The following is a 16050-nucleotide window of genomic DNA, read 5'->3' on the forward strand; positions in this document are numbered from 1 at the left end:
CTCAGTGCAAATCTTTTCAATGTGTATATGCTCCTGATTAAAGGGACAGAGGATGAGAGAGGCAGACTCTTCTCAATAGCACCCAGTGACAGGACAAGAGGGAATGGATACTTATTAAAAATCATAAAATCGCATCAGCACATGAGAAAACACTTCTTTGCTGTGAGCGTTGTCAAACACTGGAATTCAGTGTGAAGAGAGCTTGTGGAGTGACCTTCTGTGGAGATACTCAAACCACAGCTAGACAGTCTTGGACAGCCTGTTGTACCTGATCCTGCTTGAGCAAGGGCACTGGACTATAGGGATGCTGGGGATAGACTCTTCATTAGGGACTGTAGTGATAGGACAAGGGGTAATGGGTTAAAACTTAAACAGGGGAAGTTTAGATTGGATATAAGGAGGAAATTCTTTCCTGTTAAGGTGGTGAGGCATTGGAATAGGTTACCCAGAGAGGTTGTGAATGCTCCATCCCTGGCAGTGTTCAAGGCCAGGTTGGATGAGGCCTTGGGTGATATGGTTTAGAGCAAGGTGTCCCTGCCCATGGCAGGGGGGTTGGAACTTGATGATATTAAGGTCCTTTCCAACCCTAACTATTCTATGATTCTGTGACTAGGTGATCTCAAGTGCTCCTCTTTAATCTGAATGATTCTGTGAGCTACAGGTTAGGAAGCCACTGGACTGGGGTAGCAAACTTGTACCAAAGCATTATTAGAGGAACAGGGAAGGGAAGAAAGAAAAGTTGTGCTAGGGGAGTAAGCACATGACTGCCATGATGACTACTTCCCTGGAGAGTTTTAACGTAAACCCATAAAATTGTCATTCTGTTACCTATGTGAGAAGTGTTGTATTCTTGCTGTGCAAACAGTACAATTAAAAAAGCTAACACAGCTCATATTTTCTGTTTTTGGGAAGTGCTAAAGCTACATCTCATGCAAGTAAAAACAAAACAAGGCAGTCATCAGTCAGTGCAAGTGTGTTGCTGTACTTTACAGTACTGCCCCATTATGACAGTTGAATCATAATGACATTATAGACAATTGAGTCTATTTTTGTCACTTATAGACTTTTCAGTCCAAAACATCACCTCTAGAGGATTCACAGTGCTCATCTCTTGCTGTATTCTTGAAGCTCTGCTGAGAATATTTTCAATGCCAAATATATCAATCTGGGTAAATTCAAGTTGTGGAGCACAAACATTCCAGATTTTAGGTCCCCAAATTGTTCTTGTGAGTCCTATTTACTTTATTATGGAAGGGTAAACTAACATTAAGAGAGACCTAAAAAAAGGAAGGGAAAAACAAAATTAGAAAAAAAAAAAGGAAAGTGGAATAATAGCAAGAGGACTCATTTACAGGCTATTAGAGTTCTTCTTTTTTCCTGAATACCATGCTAGGAAGATCATGTTATGCATGCACTACGGCTCAGCACCCAGAAGTTCCACAGTTTATGGGATACGGAACACTCCAGAACAGTGTTGAAAGGCCGCTTCAGTTGGGGGAAGCAAGATGTGTAGATATACTTGTCCCTTTAGCAAATTGTGCAGATTATGTACACAGGTTTAGGCTTTCTGAATTTTCTTAGATGTGAAGAAGAATGCATTGTGCTCGCAGCCCAGAAAGCCAACCGTATCCTGGGCTGCATCAAAAGGAGCGTGACCAGCAGGTCAAAGGAGGTGATCCTGCCCCTCTACTCGGCTCTCCTGAGACCTCACTTGGATTATTGTGTGCAGTTCTGGTGGCCTCAACATAAAAAGGACATGGAACTGTTGGAACAAGTCCAGAGAAGGGCCACGAGGATGATCGGGGGACTGGAGTACCTCTCATATAAAGATAGGCTGAGAAAATTGGGGCTGTTCAGCCTGGAGAAGATAAGGCTGTGTGGAGACCTCACAGAAGCCTTCCAGTATCTGAAGGGGGCTATAGGGATGCTGGGGAGGGACTATTCATTAAGGACTATAGTGATAGGACAAGTGGTAACAGGTTAAAACTTCAACAGGAAAAGTTTAGATTGGATATAAGGAAGAAATTCTTTCCTGTGAGGGTGGTGAGGCACTGGAATAGTTTGTCCAGGGAGGTTGTGAATGCTCCATCCCTGGAGTTGTTCAAGTCAAGGTTGGACAGAACTTTGGGTGACATGATTTAGAGCAAGTTGTCCCTGCCCATGGCAGGGGGGTAGGAACTGGATGATCTTAAGATCCTTTTCAACCCGAACTATTCTATGATTCTATGCAAGATGTGTGAGGCAAGACTCTTCAGCAATACAGGAAACAAACATTAATCATTCTGACACAGTTAATGAAACATGCAAAATGAAGGCGCTCTAGCTTGAAAGTTTTAGCCAGTTTATTGTGATGAACTAGTATATCAGCAAGCGTGTATGACCAGCTGGTTGTGAACTACATTTAAATTGTCAAATCCCAGAATGTTGCATGATTGCATATAAGGAGGAAGTTCTTTCCTGTTAGGGTGGTGAGGCACTGAAATAGGTTGCCCAAGGAGGTTGTGAATGCTTCATCCCTGGCAGTGTTCAAGGCTAGGTTGGATGAGGCCTTGGGTGATATGGTTTAGAGTGAGGTGTTCCTGCCCATGGCAGGGGGGTTGGAACTTGATGATCTTAAGGTCCTTTCCAACCCTAACTATTCTATGATTCTATGTTTCTATGACTGATTAGGCTATAATCTGGCTAATTTTGCAGTCATTTAGAACCCCCAATTTTTTTGGGGGAAAAAAAAGTTGTATATGAAGAGGAAAATGTTTAGATTGTGGCAGTCTAACTTTGAAATCTAGAAGTCTCTATTAATATTTCAGTGTGCTGTGTGAGACGATGTCCATAGTCACAGCCTCTTCTATCTTCCGCTTGCTGTCTGTTCTCCCCAGAAAGCATCAGCTGCTGATCTCCCATTGACAAAGTTCAGAGTAGCTTACACTGACAGAATCTCTTTCCACTAGCTGCCTATCCACTGAATGTCCCAGCCTTTATATCCCTTCCGTAAGAACGACATCAGGTTGGCATCTGGTACTGGAAGAAGCATGTAGCTCTTTATATTACATAAGACGGGTGGAACTCACTCTCAAAATCTAAGGTTTGGCTGAAGAACCAGAGCATAAGCATATTAATAAGTAGTGGTCCTTTGTCTAATTGGAGTTCAGAAATTTGAAAAGCCCATTGTCCTTCGGAAAGTAGATACATGATAGGGCAATTTTTGAAAAGAGTATGTAGTCTTATATGATTCCCAGCTGACAGGGAAAATTTGGTCTATGAAACAACAGGGGTTGAATTCAGTGTAGATCAGCGGGAATAATTCCAGACCAAAATAGTTCAGGGTTTGATCAAAATCAAAATTGGTTTTTAGGTCTTTTGCATTTCAGAAAGTATAGTTTATGATTTAATATAATATATTTATTAATTTATTTAAATGTTCTCATGAAAACTTAGGTTCTAAACTAAAATGCAGCATGGACTTAAAATATAAGATTAGTCATATGCTATCTATGTGAAGGCTAATGTACAGATACTATTTTTTCGGCATTATGTATTTCACATTTCTGTATCAGAAAGGTCACAACATCAACATTATTAAAATGTTAAACTTAAATAAGACCCCTACATCCAAACAAAAAAAAAAAGTCCTTCTAAACATTTTGCTGCCATGGCAACTCTGATGTAACAGATTCTAAACAGCAGTCTTGGAACATGACATTAGTTTTTAAAGTCCAAAAGTATTTTATATTTTTAATAATACCGAAGAAATTACTCTCAGTTTCTTCCATATAGAGGATACATGCTGATTAGTGAAATCAATGACATAAACGGCAATATTTTTGCAAGATAATTTGATTTCATGTGAAATAATTATCATTACAAGTAACCTTGTTTTTAAAAAAAAATAATAAATAATCAAATTAATTGGTATTGATAGCATCACTGTAAAGATATATGTACTAGGATTTATTTTTATTAAGTTCGATTTGGCAATAATTTCATTAAAGCATCTATTTTCTTATAATGCACAATCTGTTATACTCGGATACTTAGGTCCTTGTTTATCTTCCTTTAAATACAGATATATTTTGTTTGCGTGACCTATACTTAATTCTAACTCTGTGTGCTGCTGAAAAGGTTTAAATGTGAAGCAGCTCCACTGTGGAAATTCCTGACCCCACAGCAATAGTTATTGAGTGATCATTTTGAGAAATTGAAAAGGCAACCAAATGAGACATAACTTTCTTCAAGTGGGCTCAGAGACTTTCTATTCTGTTACCTTTTCTGATTTAAAAACAAAACTCACTAATCCACTCAATTAGAACATTACAATTCTTGCTGAAGGGAAGGGCTAAGTGAATGACCCATGCAGGAGAGGCATTAGGCACAGTCCAGTTGATCTTATGAGACTTATGAGACAATGAAGACCAGATCTACAAAGCTTCTTAAGTATCAGAATCAAAAGTTACAGCTTGTTAAAAGTCATAGACCTCTGTAACATAACCCTTAATATGCTTAAATGCTGAGTATCTTTATTCTGAAAATTAAGTTTGCCAGCCCTTGAAGACTTAAGCATCTCTGAAAGAACTTCACTAGAACAGGACTGAGTAGTTTGATTCTTATCTTGTACCTTAATTTCAGAATAATTTAAAATTTGCTTCATTTATCCTACACAATATAACCAGTAGGTGACAGACATCTTTTGTATCCTGTTCTCTGAGGTGGAAAACAAAGACCAATAGTATTTTAAAAGAAAGGTAGGTATTTTTCCATAATAATAATTTAACAAATTATTTCCATTACAATAAAACAGCAAGCCAATGAAATATGCTTTGCTGCTACAAATGAAATGAGTCTCAAGAAAAATAAAATGTGACCTAGGAAGTTCTAAACCTTAAATAGTCAGTCTGTGAAATGGTGAATACATGAAGGAGGGGGTTTTATCTCTGAAGCTCAAGAACCTGGATTTTATTCCTGGTATATATGTATATGCTATATGTATATGTGTGTTTATATCTGAGTTATAATCCTATATAAAGAATTTTTGTTAAATAGCATTTTCTGCAATACTCAGTTTTGAGTAACATGAGACTAGTGTAAGTCCAGATGTTTAGAAGCACAGATCTGAGCTCATGTATTTTGTCTGAAAACTTTGTTGTGTTCTATTTTCAGCCAAAGGTAAATCAATAAAAAGGCTGAAATAAGTTGTCTTTAATCATATATCCAAATGAAAAGAAAATTAAAATGATACAAAAATCTTAATCAAACCTAAAATTATTATTTTTAGACTCCCTTCTTTGAATGTTATTAAAAATTAATTCAGTTCTGTGAGTTCTTAAAATGTATTCTACCATCACAATACTTTTCAGTAATATTAGAACTTTGGATTAATATGCTATTGCCAAGTTTGAGGTTGGCTTCTATTAAGAAGTAGGGTTATATTTTTGTCATAATGGGATTTAATGTCAGTTTAACCAGTCTTAATTAAACTTTGGCTTATAAATCATTTTTTGAGAAGCACAATGAAATTTTCTGAGTTTTATAGATTTTTAATTAAAATTAATTAAGCCAACTTGTGGTCAAGTGCCTGAAAACTAGTTCCATTAAATTTCTAAGCTATTGTACAAAGCTGTAGTCGCACAATTTAAACTTTATCAGGAGTCAACAGATTAAAACCTTAGAGCATAAAAATCTATGTTTTGAGGTACCTGTTGACATTAAATCAAGAAATTTAAAAAAAAAACAAACACCAAACCTGAGTCACGTTTTGATTTCATTATCAGTTATGTAAATGTCTTGGGTTTTGCTGCAATAGAGTTTATTTTCTTCCTAGTAGCTGGTACAGTGCAGTGTTTTGGCTTTAGTCTGAGAATCATGCTGATAACACGCTGTTGTTTCAGTTGTTCCTGAGTAGCACTTACCCTGATCCAGGACTTTTCAGTCTCTCATGCTGTTCCAAGGAGCTGAGGCACAAGAAGCTGGGAGGGAGCAGAAACAGGACAGCTGACCTGAACTAACCAAAGGAGTATTTGATACTATAAAATATCATGCTCAGTTCAGAAATTAGGGGCAGCTGGCTGGAAGGAACCAATCACTGCTTGGGGATGGGCTGGGCATTGGTCAGCGGGTGGCAAGCAGTTGTATTTTACACTACTTGTGTTTCTTGAATTTTATTCCTCCTTCTCTCTTCTTTGTTACCTGATTATAATCATTACTACTAATACCATTATTACTATTACTGTCATTTTCATTATTTATATAATTATTATATTTTATTTTATTTCAATTATTAAACTGTTTTTATCTCAACCCGTGGAGTTACATTCTTCAGATTCTCTTCACATCCTGTTCAGGGGTGCTAGGAGTGAGCGAGCGGCTGTGTTGTATTTAGCAGCCTGCAGGGATTGTCTCTGCTACCTCATAAGAAATAATATGAAGTTAATTTTTAATAGATTCTTTTAAGCAGTAACGTTCAAGAACTATGATGCTGAAGAATTAAAATAATAGTTTCTTTATATTTCATGGAGTTGACAGAGGTCAACATGTGACTTTATGAGGGCCAGAGTTTAACTCGGATGTTTTAAATCAAGTCTCGCACCATTTCTTTTTTTTTTTTCTTTATTACATGTCAGTAATACTATTTAATTCTACTTCAGTTCCTGATAGCCAGTCAGTCTTTCCCCAGGCCCAGACCCAAGGAAACGATTAGAAGAAGCATTAATTTGAATTTTGATATGCTAAGAACTGAATTGAGTGTGGAAGTGTAATTATCCACTTCCCTCAATTTTGATGTCTTTGCAGCTAAGTCATTAACTGATGTTTTGTCATTCCGTCCCTGCTTCTCATTTTATTCTATCCAAAATAGCCTGGGAAGCTCTCCATACGAGGGAAGACTGAGATAACTGGATTTGTTCAGGCTTGAGAAAAGAATCTGGTCACCATGTTCCAGTATTTAAAGGGTGGCTACAAAGAAGACAGAAACTTCCTTTTTACAAGTCGCTTTTTACAAGTCGCATGGAAAAGACAAGGGGTAATGGGTGCAGGTTACTCCTGGGAAGATTCTGGTTGGACACTAGAGGAAAATTTTTCACAGTGAGACAATCAGCATTGGAGTAATCTCCCTAGGGAAATGGTGGATTCCCCAGTGCTGGATTATTTTTAAGACTCAGCTGGCCAGTGTGATGAGCCATCTTGTTTAGACTAGGGTTTTGCCAAGAAACATGGGACTAGATGACCTTTGAGGCCTCTTCCAAGCTGGTCTATGATTCTGTGATTGATTTTCAAAAAATTATGAAAGTCACAATTATCTTTTAAATATCAGGTATTGTAGTTTCTTCCTCCAACATTTTTTACGTATTTGGTTTATAGATTTTTTTTTTCCAGGTTTATGCCTCCAGGATATACCTACTTTACTTTCTTCTTACAGTTATCTATGAATCGGGAATATGAAAACACATGTGCAGTTTCTCCACAGAGATCAAGCACTCTTGGAGAAAGATACCCTGCAGAACTGTGGTTCTGTTTTGTCAAGTTAATGTAGAGTAGGTAGTTCAGAGGGAGCTTAATTAAGTCCTTAGGATTCAGTCAATTAAATGAAACATTTCTCTTTAGTTGATATTGATATGTATTATATAGTTTATATATTTTTTAATTTTTTATAGTTATTCATATACATGTTATAAATGTCCATACTGTGAGATTTTGACTGCTGTACACAGTTTGCATGCTAGCGGGATGTAAATAACCAGTTCCAAACAAGGTCAAGAAATAATGCTAATTTCATGGTGTTGATCTTCCTCTTAGCCTTGTCATATGTATAGATAGCCATCATCTGGATATTGATAATATAACTGTATGACTGACAAGTTATTTAAGGAAAAGATCAGATAGCAAAAAAATGCAGGAAAATGTTGTATGAGCACGTAAAGATTGACAATATATTGCATGTGTTCAATTACATGAGTTGAGAAAAATTCCAAACAGTGTGCAGATCTGCCCTAGCATTTAGTAATTCTAGCAATTTTTAATTAAGTATTACAATATAATCTGTATATTATTTTCTACATATATTTGTATATGAATTACAACTACAGCTTTTAATTTCTAATCATCATGGGTTTTTATTCCTCGTGAGGTGTAAGAGGGCTGGGTATGGTAGGGATTGATTAACCTTATGGGTTTATTAGCTTTGGTGCCTGTTTTTATTTTCTTCCAGTATTATTTGATCTGAAATACTTTCTTCTTCTCAGGAGAATATAATGGAAGTTATAAGAAATCAAGAATTTTTGCTTTTACCAGCTGAAGAACTCCATAAACTTCTTGCTAGTGATGATGTGAACGTTCCTGATGAAGAGACCATTTTCCATGCCTTAATGATGTGGGTGAAGTATGATATGCAGAGGCGATGCAATGACCTAAGTATGCTACTTGCTTATATCAGATTACCACTGCTTCCACCTCAGGTATTTTTTAAATTATTTTTTAGAACTAATAATAATATCACTGTTACTTAGAAAATTCTCATCAATTTAAAATCTGCAATTGTTGAATACTCTGTTTAAAAGCAAAACTGTTCAGAATTAGAAAAAATGAATGATAGCCCTTCATGCAGAATGACCTCAATGAATTTAAAGACTGGGCCAATAGATAGCCAAGAAGTGCAGACTTCTATCACTGAAGAGGAATAACCACAGATATCATAGCATGCTACGAAGGACAGGTAGAATAGTAAATAACCTCAGAAAAAAGGCCCTGGAGGTTATAACATGCATTGCACTGAATATGAGCCATCAGTATGAATGAGGAAAACTGCATGTTGGTAATGCTGCAGCTGGAATACTGTTTCCGATTTTGCAATCCACAGTTTGAAAGGCATATGAAGAAACTGGAAAAGGTCCACTGATGGGCTACCAATATTCCATGTCAGCTATGAAAGGAAAGGCTGAGGAAGTGGGCTTGTTTAATCTAGTGAAGAGGGGGCTAAGTGGTGATGCAGTAGCAACCTAAGACTTCTTGAAGAGATGGTCATGGAATCAAATTCCTCTTAGGAGCACCACAAAATAGAAGAAGAGGCTAACGCCCCAAATCATAGTGTGGACTGTTCAGGTTGGAAATTGGGTGGGGCAGGGAATTGCTTGGAAAGAAGTGAACCATTACAGCAAAGTTTTTCAGAGGCTAACCAATCTTCTTCATTGAAGATTTTCCTAAATTAGCTAGACCAGATGATCACCAAATCCAGTGTTTGTGTTAGCCCTCATTTAAGTGAGAGCTTGAACTAGTTTATTGCTGGAAGTCCTTTGGAGCTCCCTTCCTATGAATGCTTATATGATTCTTGATTCAGGCATTGGTTTCTTTTTATTTTATTTTTATTTCTTTCCTTTCACAGAAGTAAATAGCAATTTTCTTCTGTTTGGTACCTCCAGATCACCATTTACCTTTCAGCTAGTGTATTGGGTTTACTTTCTTCATGGCAGCCTGTATGGTGCCATGCTTTGCACTTGTGGCTAAAACAGTGCTGGGTAACACACCAGTGTTTTGGCTATTGCTGAACAGTGCTTATACAGTTCCAAAGCTTCCTCTCTTCCCTACTCCATTACCCCTCCAAAAGCCAGTATGTCATCAGTGGGCAGGAAGCTGGGAAGACACAGATGAGACCCCAAATAACTAACAGGATATTCCATACTGTATGGCATCATGACAGTGTTCTTCATGTTCATTCGAGCACAATTACTGTTCCTTAGAGATCAAATCCTGATCCATGAACGAACAATGGAGTCACTGAAAGATCAAGATAGGCTAAGACTGGAGCTCACTACATGACCAAATAATGGAATTATAATGTCTATGATGTACAAAAAATATACCCACTCTGAAAGGGATCAAGAAAAAAGTGCTAGGAAGGAGATGACTAAAACAAGAACTATCATGAATCATGATACTAAGATTTACAATCACTTTGTGTCACACTGAGATCTCAGGGAGTTGTGTGGGTTTTCTGATTTGCTTTCCAATATAAAATATGATACAAAGGAAACTGTTAAAAATGACAAAGCTAAAGGTTTGTTTGTCAGAAATATGAGCTCTTTATTTTTCAACATCTGCACCGAGAATCTAGCACACAATACTGTGCATTATCACAATCTTTAAAGTGTTGGTTTTAGTCTGCCAAGCTCTTACAAAAGGTAACTCAAAACTGTTCACACACCAGCCTCACCTCTACCTCTTACTGCGTAGAAAGAGATCATGCAGGCTTTGTTGATTAATGGTCCCTGCCCTAGTTCTTAGTAATAATTTTCATTATAATTAATACCTTCAAGATCTACCACTACAGAGTTAAATCAGGCTATCTACATAAACTGGATAAATTCAATACAACTATTTTGTTTGCTCAAAATGGTGAAAAGTGGAAAATAGCAGGTTATGTATATGTATGTATGTGTGTAAGGTATGTAATGGTCTCATTCTCATCTATATTCCCTTCCCCATGAAAGGCTGGACCAGAAGATCTTTCAAAGTTGCTTCCAACCTGCTTTGTTCTATGATTCTATGATATATAAAGTATCAGCTGAAATAATTTAGAGGTGAGATTTCAAGCTACTTTTATGTTCAGAAGCTTCAAATCCCACTACAAATTCTAAATGTATGGCTCATAATTTTTACTACATTCCTTCAGTCAAGAGGGACTTTACCTCTCTGTGTTTCCTCTGGTGTCTCTGTGTCCATAACACGTAAGGATATCTTGGGACGCTGCCAACAGTACTGAAGTCCCTCCTTTATGTAACTGAATTGTGTCCATTTTGTTCTCATTCTCAAGAGAACATCCTAGACATCTTAAATTATCTTAAGTATCACTAATCTCCCATGTTTAACACCTAAATTAAATCCTAGATTTCCACTGCCTATCATAAATAAGCATAACAAATGTAAGCATATCATTGTTCTCTCACATCACTGACACCTACCTGTAAACTACTAAACCAGTTGTGTTTACCTCAAGCTTAGTTCCACTGTGTACCTTTTAAAAAATTTTCTTATAAAGCTTTCTTCAGATTCAAGTCCAACTTTTAGAGGGAACATGTTTCTTTCTGAACAGCGAGAAGCGAAGTGACCAGACAGTAGAATATAATAAAAAAATATAATAACAATTTCAAAACTGTTTGTAAGGCATTTATAAAAGAATTATTTTAGAGTTATATACTTCTGGCAGTTCTCTGTATTGTTTATTCAATTTAATCTGAAAATTAACTCTTATGCACTGGTGCTTGACCACATTTGAATACTGCATCATATAAATGTTTCCTATAATGCTAAAATAGATTTAAAATTGTTTACAAGTTAAAATTAAGATATAACAATTTCAACAGAAAATTATTGAGAGCTGGCAGTGAAAATTTACTTTTCTTAGCAAAAGGTGAAATTTTCCCTACTATAGTGTATACTTAAGTATAAATCTAGTAGAACACTATCATTTCCATTGCACTGAAAATTAACGGAAGAGCTCTGAAGAGAAGTGAGGTCAAAATTAAAAGCAAATCATTAGACCTTTGAGAAAAAAAAAAAATCGCTCCTTACTTTTAAATTCGTAATAAAAGATGAAGTCATAGACTGCAAAGATTACAGATTGGGAAGATTGTACTGAGGTCCTCCTAAAATGAGAGCTTAAATTTATAGCCTGAGTTTTAATGATACCTCATTTCACTTTCAAGGTGCAGAAATTATATTGGGAATGAAGTCAGCCTTGAGTAATAGGATAATAAACAATGTTATTCAAAATTCAATAGAAGAATTTAGGGAAGCCAATCATGAAGCTGAAAATGAAATAACAGAACCTGCAAAGTTGCAGGTTTTGCTCCCTTGATTTGCCTGAAACCATCTATTAAAGTATCTCATATTTATTCACTTGAGTCAAACTAGAAAGATTAGTGGCTTCACCAATATAAAACAAAATATTCCATGTTATAATAAGTAATATATACTTACTTCCAGTAGGTCTTCCAGATATTTTGGGTTGCTCTGTACAGAAGAGCTTACTCCTTTCCCAAAAAATTTAATTTACATTCATTTTTACTCTTAAAGGATTCAGAGAGAGTAAAAATTTGTGGTAGCCTTAAATCTTATTAATGAAGAAGATTTTAGAGTATTTACTTGAAATGTTAATTTCAAAGCATATAATAAATATTTTTTCCTGTGATTTTTGATAACATTCTTCACTAAGAGTAAGAAGCAATCAAGAAATATTTTTAAGTTTTTAAGTTTTCAGTTTTTCAACAAGTAAGAAGCTTGACTACAAAAGTCATCACAGTTGCTCTCAATTTTCAGCAGTACTTTTGAGTAAAAAAAAAAAAATAAATCAAACATAATTAGTACCTGTAGAATGAAGAAAAAACACTAACGACAGTTTGTGGATATGTCTTTTTTAACATGGTATGATAAACGTATACATAATCACAAAATCATAGAACAGTTGAGGTTGGAAGGGACCCCTGGGGGTCATCTGATTGAAAACTTCTGTTTAAGCAGGAGCACCAAGAGCCAGTTGCCCTGGACTATGTCCAAATGGTTTTGCTTCCAAGGACTGTGCCAGGGTTGTCACCCTCACAGTGTGTTTCCTAATATTCAGACAAAACCTCCTGTGTTTGAGTTTGTGCCCATTGTCTCTGGACTTCCCACTGGACTCCCCTGAAAAGAGCCTGGCTCAGACATCTATGCACCCTCCCTTCAGGTATTTCTACACACTGATGAGACCCCTGAACCTTTTCTTCTCCAGGCTGAACTAATCCAGTTCTCTTGTCCTTTATTCATAGGATAGATTCTCCAATCCCTTTATCATCTTTGTGACCTTTCACTGAATTTTCTTCAGTATGTCTCTGTATCTCTTGTACTGAGGAATCTAGAACTGAACACAGCATTCCAGGTTTAAACCTCACCAGAGCTGAGTAGAGGGAAAGGATCACCTTCCTTGACCTGCTGACAGTGCTTTCTCTAATGCAGCCCAGAACATTTTTAGCCTTTTTTGCAGCAAGGGCACACATCTGGCTCCTGTTCTGCCACGCTGCATTCCAGCTGGGTGGCCTACAGCATATATTGGTGCATGGATGTACGTATGCATGCACATACATGTGCACATTTATTTAATTCTTTTATAATAGAATGTTCCTGTGAAACTTTTAGTTAGAGGTGAAAAGCTATAACTGTGGAAAGATACATCCATTAAGGTCTGGCTAGGATAGCTAAAGATGTTCTCACCTTGTTCCCTGATGACACATCAACTTATGATTGCCTTCCCCATGACACGACATGGTGATTATCACCCCCACAGCAGGGAGCAAAATGGTTCTTCTGAATCCTTACTAGCTGTGTAGGCATATATACATGTAATCTGTGGTTGAAGTTAAAGCATTAACTTCAGGCCCTGAAGGCAAACAGTATAGATGAGTTTATACCTGTATTATCAAATTCTCCTTATCTTTTCTCCTTTCTCAAAACAGAATGGTTTCTTCTGTGCTTTTATTTCCTGTTTCCTAACTCAGAGTGTACCTGGAAACATTCGGTATGATTCATCAGCATGTCTGAGCCCCTGCCTAGCCTTATTTAGTTTACTAGTGATGTAATTGCATTTACTAAGATGAAAAGCTTGATTTTGCTGGTTCTCTGTACACAGCATAATGTAATTGTTAATGCTGAGGCTATAGCATGAGCCAAGAATGTGTAACATACTGAACAAAACATTATTTTTATGGTGTGGGAAGTTACTATTGACAGTTGGGCTGCTGAATGAATTTACAAGCAAAAGTTAAGAGTTAACACAATACTGAGCATACTGAGAATACTGTTCCCACCTGTTGGTCTGGAGTAAATGTTAAGTAGGCTAAGACATCCTCAATAAAATTTTGTCATTTCTTTCAATCATTTATAAATTAAATTGCTGCCAGGAGATTATAACTTGCATCTGAAAGGACTGAAGGTATGATCAAGTTTCTACAGACCTATGTGTGTAGGCTTCTCCACATCAGCTAGGTTCCTGGCCTCACAATGTAGACGATGAAGATCTAGTGCAGTTCCCAGCACAAGAACAAACCATGTACTGCTCTGAGAGGTGCCATGGATGATCATGCTGCCTGGCTCCCAAAAGATATTCTAAAAGCATTCCCTAATAAATCCAGTACCATATTTACTGGCTTTTTGTGGGTTCTTAGGCATCATGCAGCATCTGACATGGTGCTAAATGCTTGCAATTTATGTAAGTGAATTATGTAATTACTTGATTTGAACATCAGCCTGTATCAGGATAATATAAAACTGAGGAATGTGAGGAAGTTTGACAGTATTTAAAATAATATTTATGTAATTATTTATGTTAAATTCAAGTAAATAAAACCAAATACATTATGATAAGAATTAATAACTTCTCAGCCCATAAAAAAAGGAGCTTCTAGAATGATCTCCATACTTTTCTATTAGCTTATCAATGTATGAGAAATTTGGGTCTGAAATTCCATTTCCCTGTGAAATGGCAATTAATTTATTATAGTCAGTACAGACAAAATGTTGTATTTCTCTACTTTTATTATGTAGGTCATGCAGTAAAGCTAACTTTTTTATAACAACTTCTATGGCTATAGAGGTATCTTGTGAGCTGGTATTTTATCTGAGGAAAGACATAGTAGTTCACAGCTGTTCAAAAGTTCTGTCAATGGCTGGCATTTCTTGTGTAGGTTGACTGAAAATTTGTAAATAGTGAAAATGATAACTATTAAATGCAGGTATATATAACATATATTTTATCGGGTCCTATGGACTTGTGTACATTCAGGTTCTTAAGATGGTCTCAAACCAGATTCTCTCCTACAGGGGGCCTAGGGTTATCATTCTCACTGGCCCTGCGTCTGCATTCCAAGACTTGCGTGGTGTGGTTAGAACCTTTGCCAGTGAAGACTGAGGCAAAAAAGTCATGAAGAACCTCAGACTTCTTCAAATCCAGGGTAGCCAGCTCTCTTGATAGCTTCTGGAGGCAGCCTACATTGTCCCTAGTCTGTCTTTTATTCGCTACGTACCTATAGAATCCTTTCCTGTTATCCTTAACATCCCTAGCCAAGCTTAATTCTAACTGGGCCTTAGCTTTCCTAACCTGGTCCCTAGCTTCCCGGACAACATCCCTGTACTCTTCCCAGGCCACCTGCCCTTGCTTGCAACTTTATAAGTCTATTTTTTCATTTGAATTTTCCTCAGCAGCTCCTTATCTATCCAAGGAGGTCTCCTGGCCCTCCTGCTGCATTTCCTTCTAGTTGGGATGCAACACTCCTGAGCTTGTAGCAGATGATCTTTGAATATCATCCAAGAGTCTTGAGCCCCCCTGCCCTCTAGGGCTATATCCCATAGAACCTTACTAAGCAGGTTCCTGAAGAGGCCAAAGTCTGCTCCCTTGAAGTCCAGAGCAGTGAGCTTGCTGCATGCTCTTCTCTCTGTCCTGAGGATCTCGAATTTGACCAACTCATGATCGCTGCAACCAAGGCTGCCCTGCAGTGCCACATTTCCAACGAGCCCTTCGCTGTTGGTGAGCACGAACGAGGTCAAGCATGGCACCTCTCCTTGTCGGCTCCTCTACTACTTCCAAAAGGAAATTGTCTTCCACACAATCGTGGAACCTCCTGGATTGCTTGTGCCGGGCCGTACCGTCATTCCAACAGATATCAGGGTGGTTGAAGTCCCCATGAAAACAAAGGCCTGTGAGCTGGAGGCTTTTCCTATCTGTCTACAGAGCACTTCATCCACAGATTCCTCTTGATCAGGCAGTCTGATCCCCACAATAATGAGTCCCATCACTGTTCTGCCTTTAACCCTGACCCACAAACTCTCTATTGACTGATCACCTGTCCCCAGACAGAGTTCCATACTCTCCAGCCTATCCCTAACATAAATAGCAACTCCCCCTCCCCACCTGCTGGGCCTGTCTTTTCTAAAGAGCCTGTAACCTTCCATTCCAACACTCCAGTCATAGGAGCCATCCCACCATGTTTCTGTGATGCCTGTTATATCATACCCCCATAGACGAGCACACATCTCTAATTC

General features: G+C 37.4%; 1 protein-coding gene and 1 long non-coding RNA gene across 3 annotated transcripts in view; both read left to right on the forward strand.

The window, feature by feature from the left end:
* Positions 1 to 16050, forward strand: part of LOC133220028 (uncharacterized) — a 901957-nt gene that overhangs the window by 315331 nt on the left and 570576 nt on the right. The gene's annotated exons all lie outside the window — the stretch shown is intronic.
* The window catches only part of KLHL1 (kelch like family member 1), a 195855-nt gene that overhangs the window by 115793 nt on the left and 64012 nt on the right, over positions 1 to 16050 (forward strand). The window contains exon 5 of the mRNA XM_061367773.1: positions 8232 to 8444. Within this exon, the coding sequence (XP_061223757.1) occupies positions 8232 to 8444 (213 nt within the window). The remainder of the gene's footprint in view (positions 1 to 8231; positions 8445 to 16050) is intronic.

This window comes from Neopsephotus bourkii, unplaced genomic scaffold (assembly GCF_033783945.1).
Source record: "Neopsephotus bourkii isolate Nb327-2 ecotype Australia unplaced genomic scaffold, CSIRO-AGI_Nbou_v1 NB_1394, whole genome shotgun sequence".
Lineage (NCBI taxonomy): Eukaryota > Metazoa > Chordata > Aves > Psittaciformes > Psittacidae > Neopsephotus > Neopsephotus bourkii.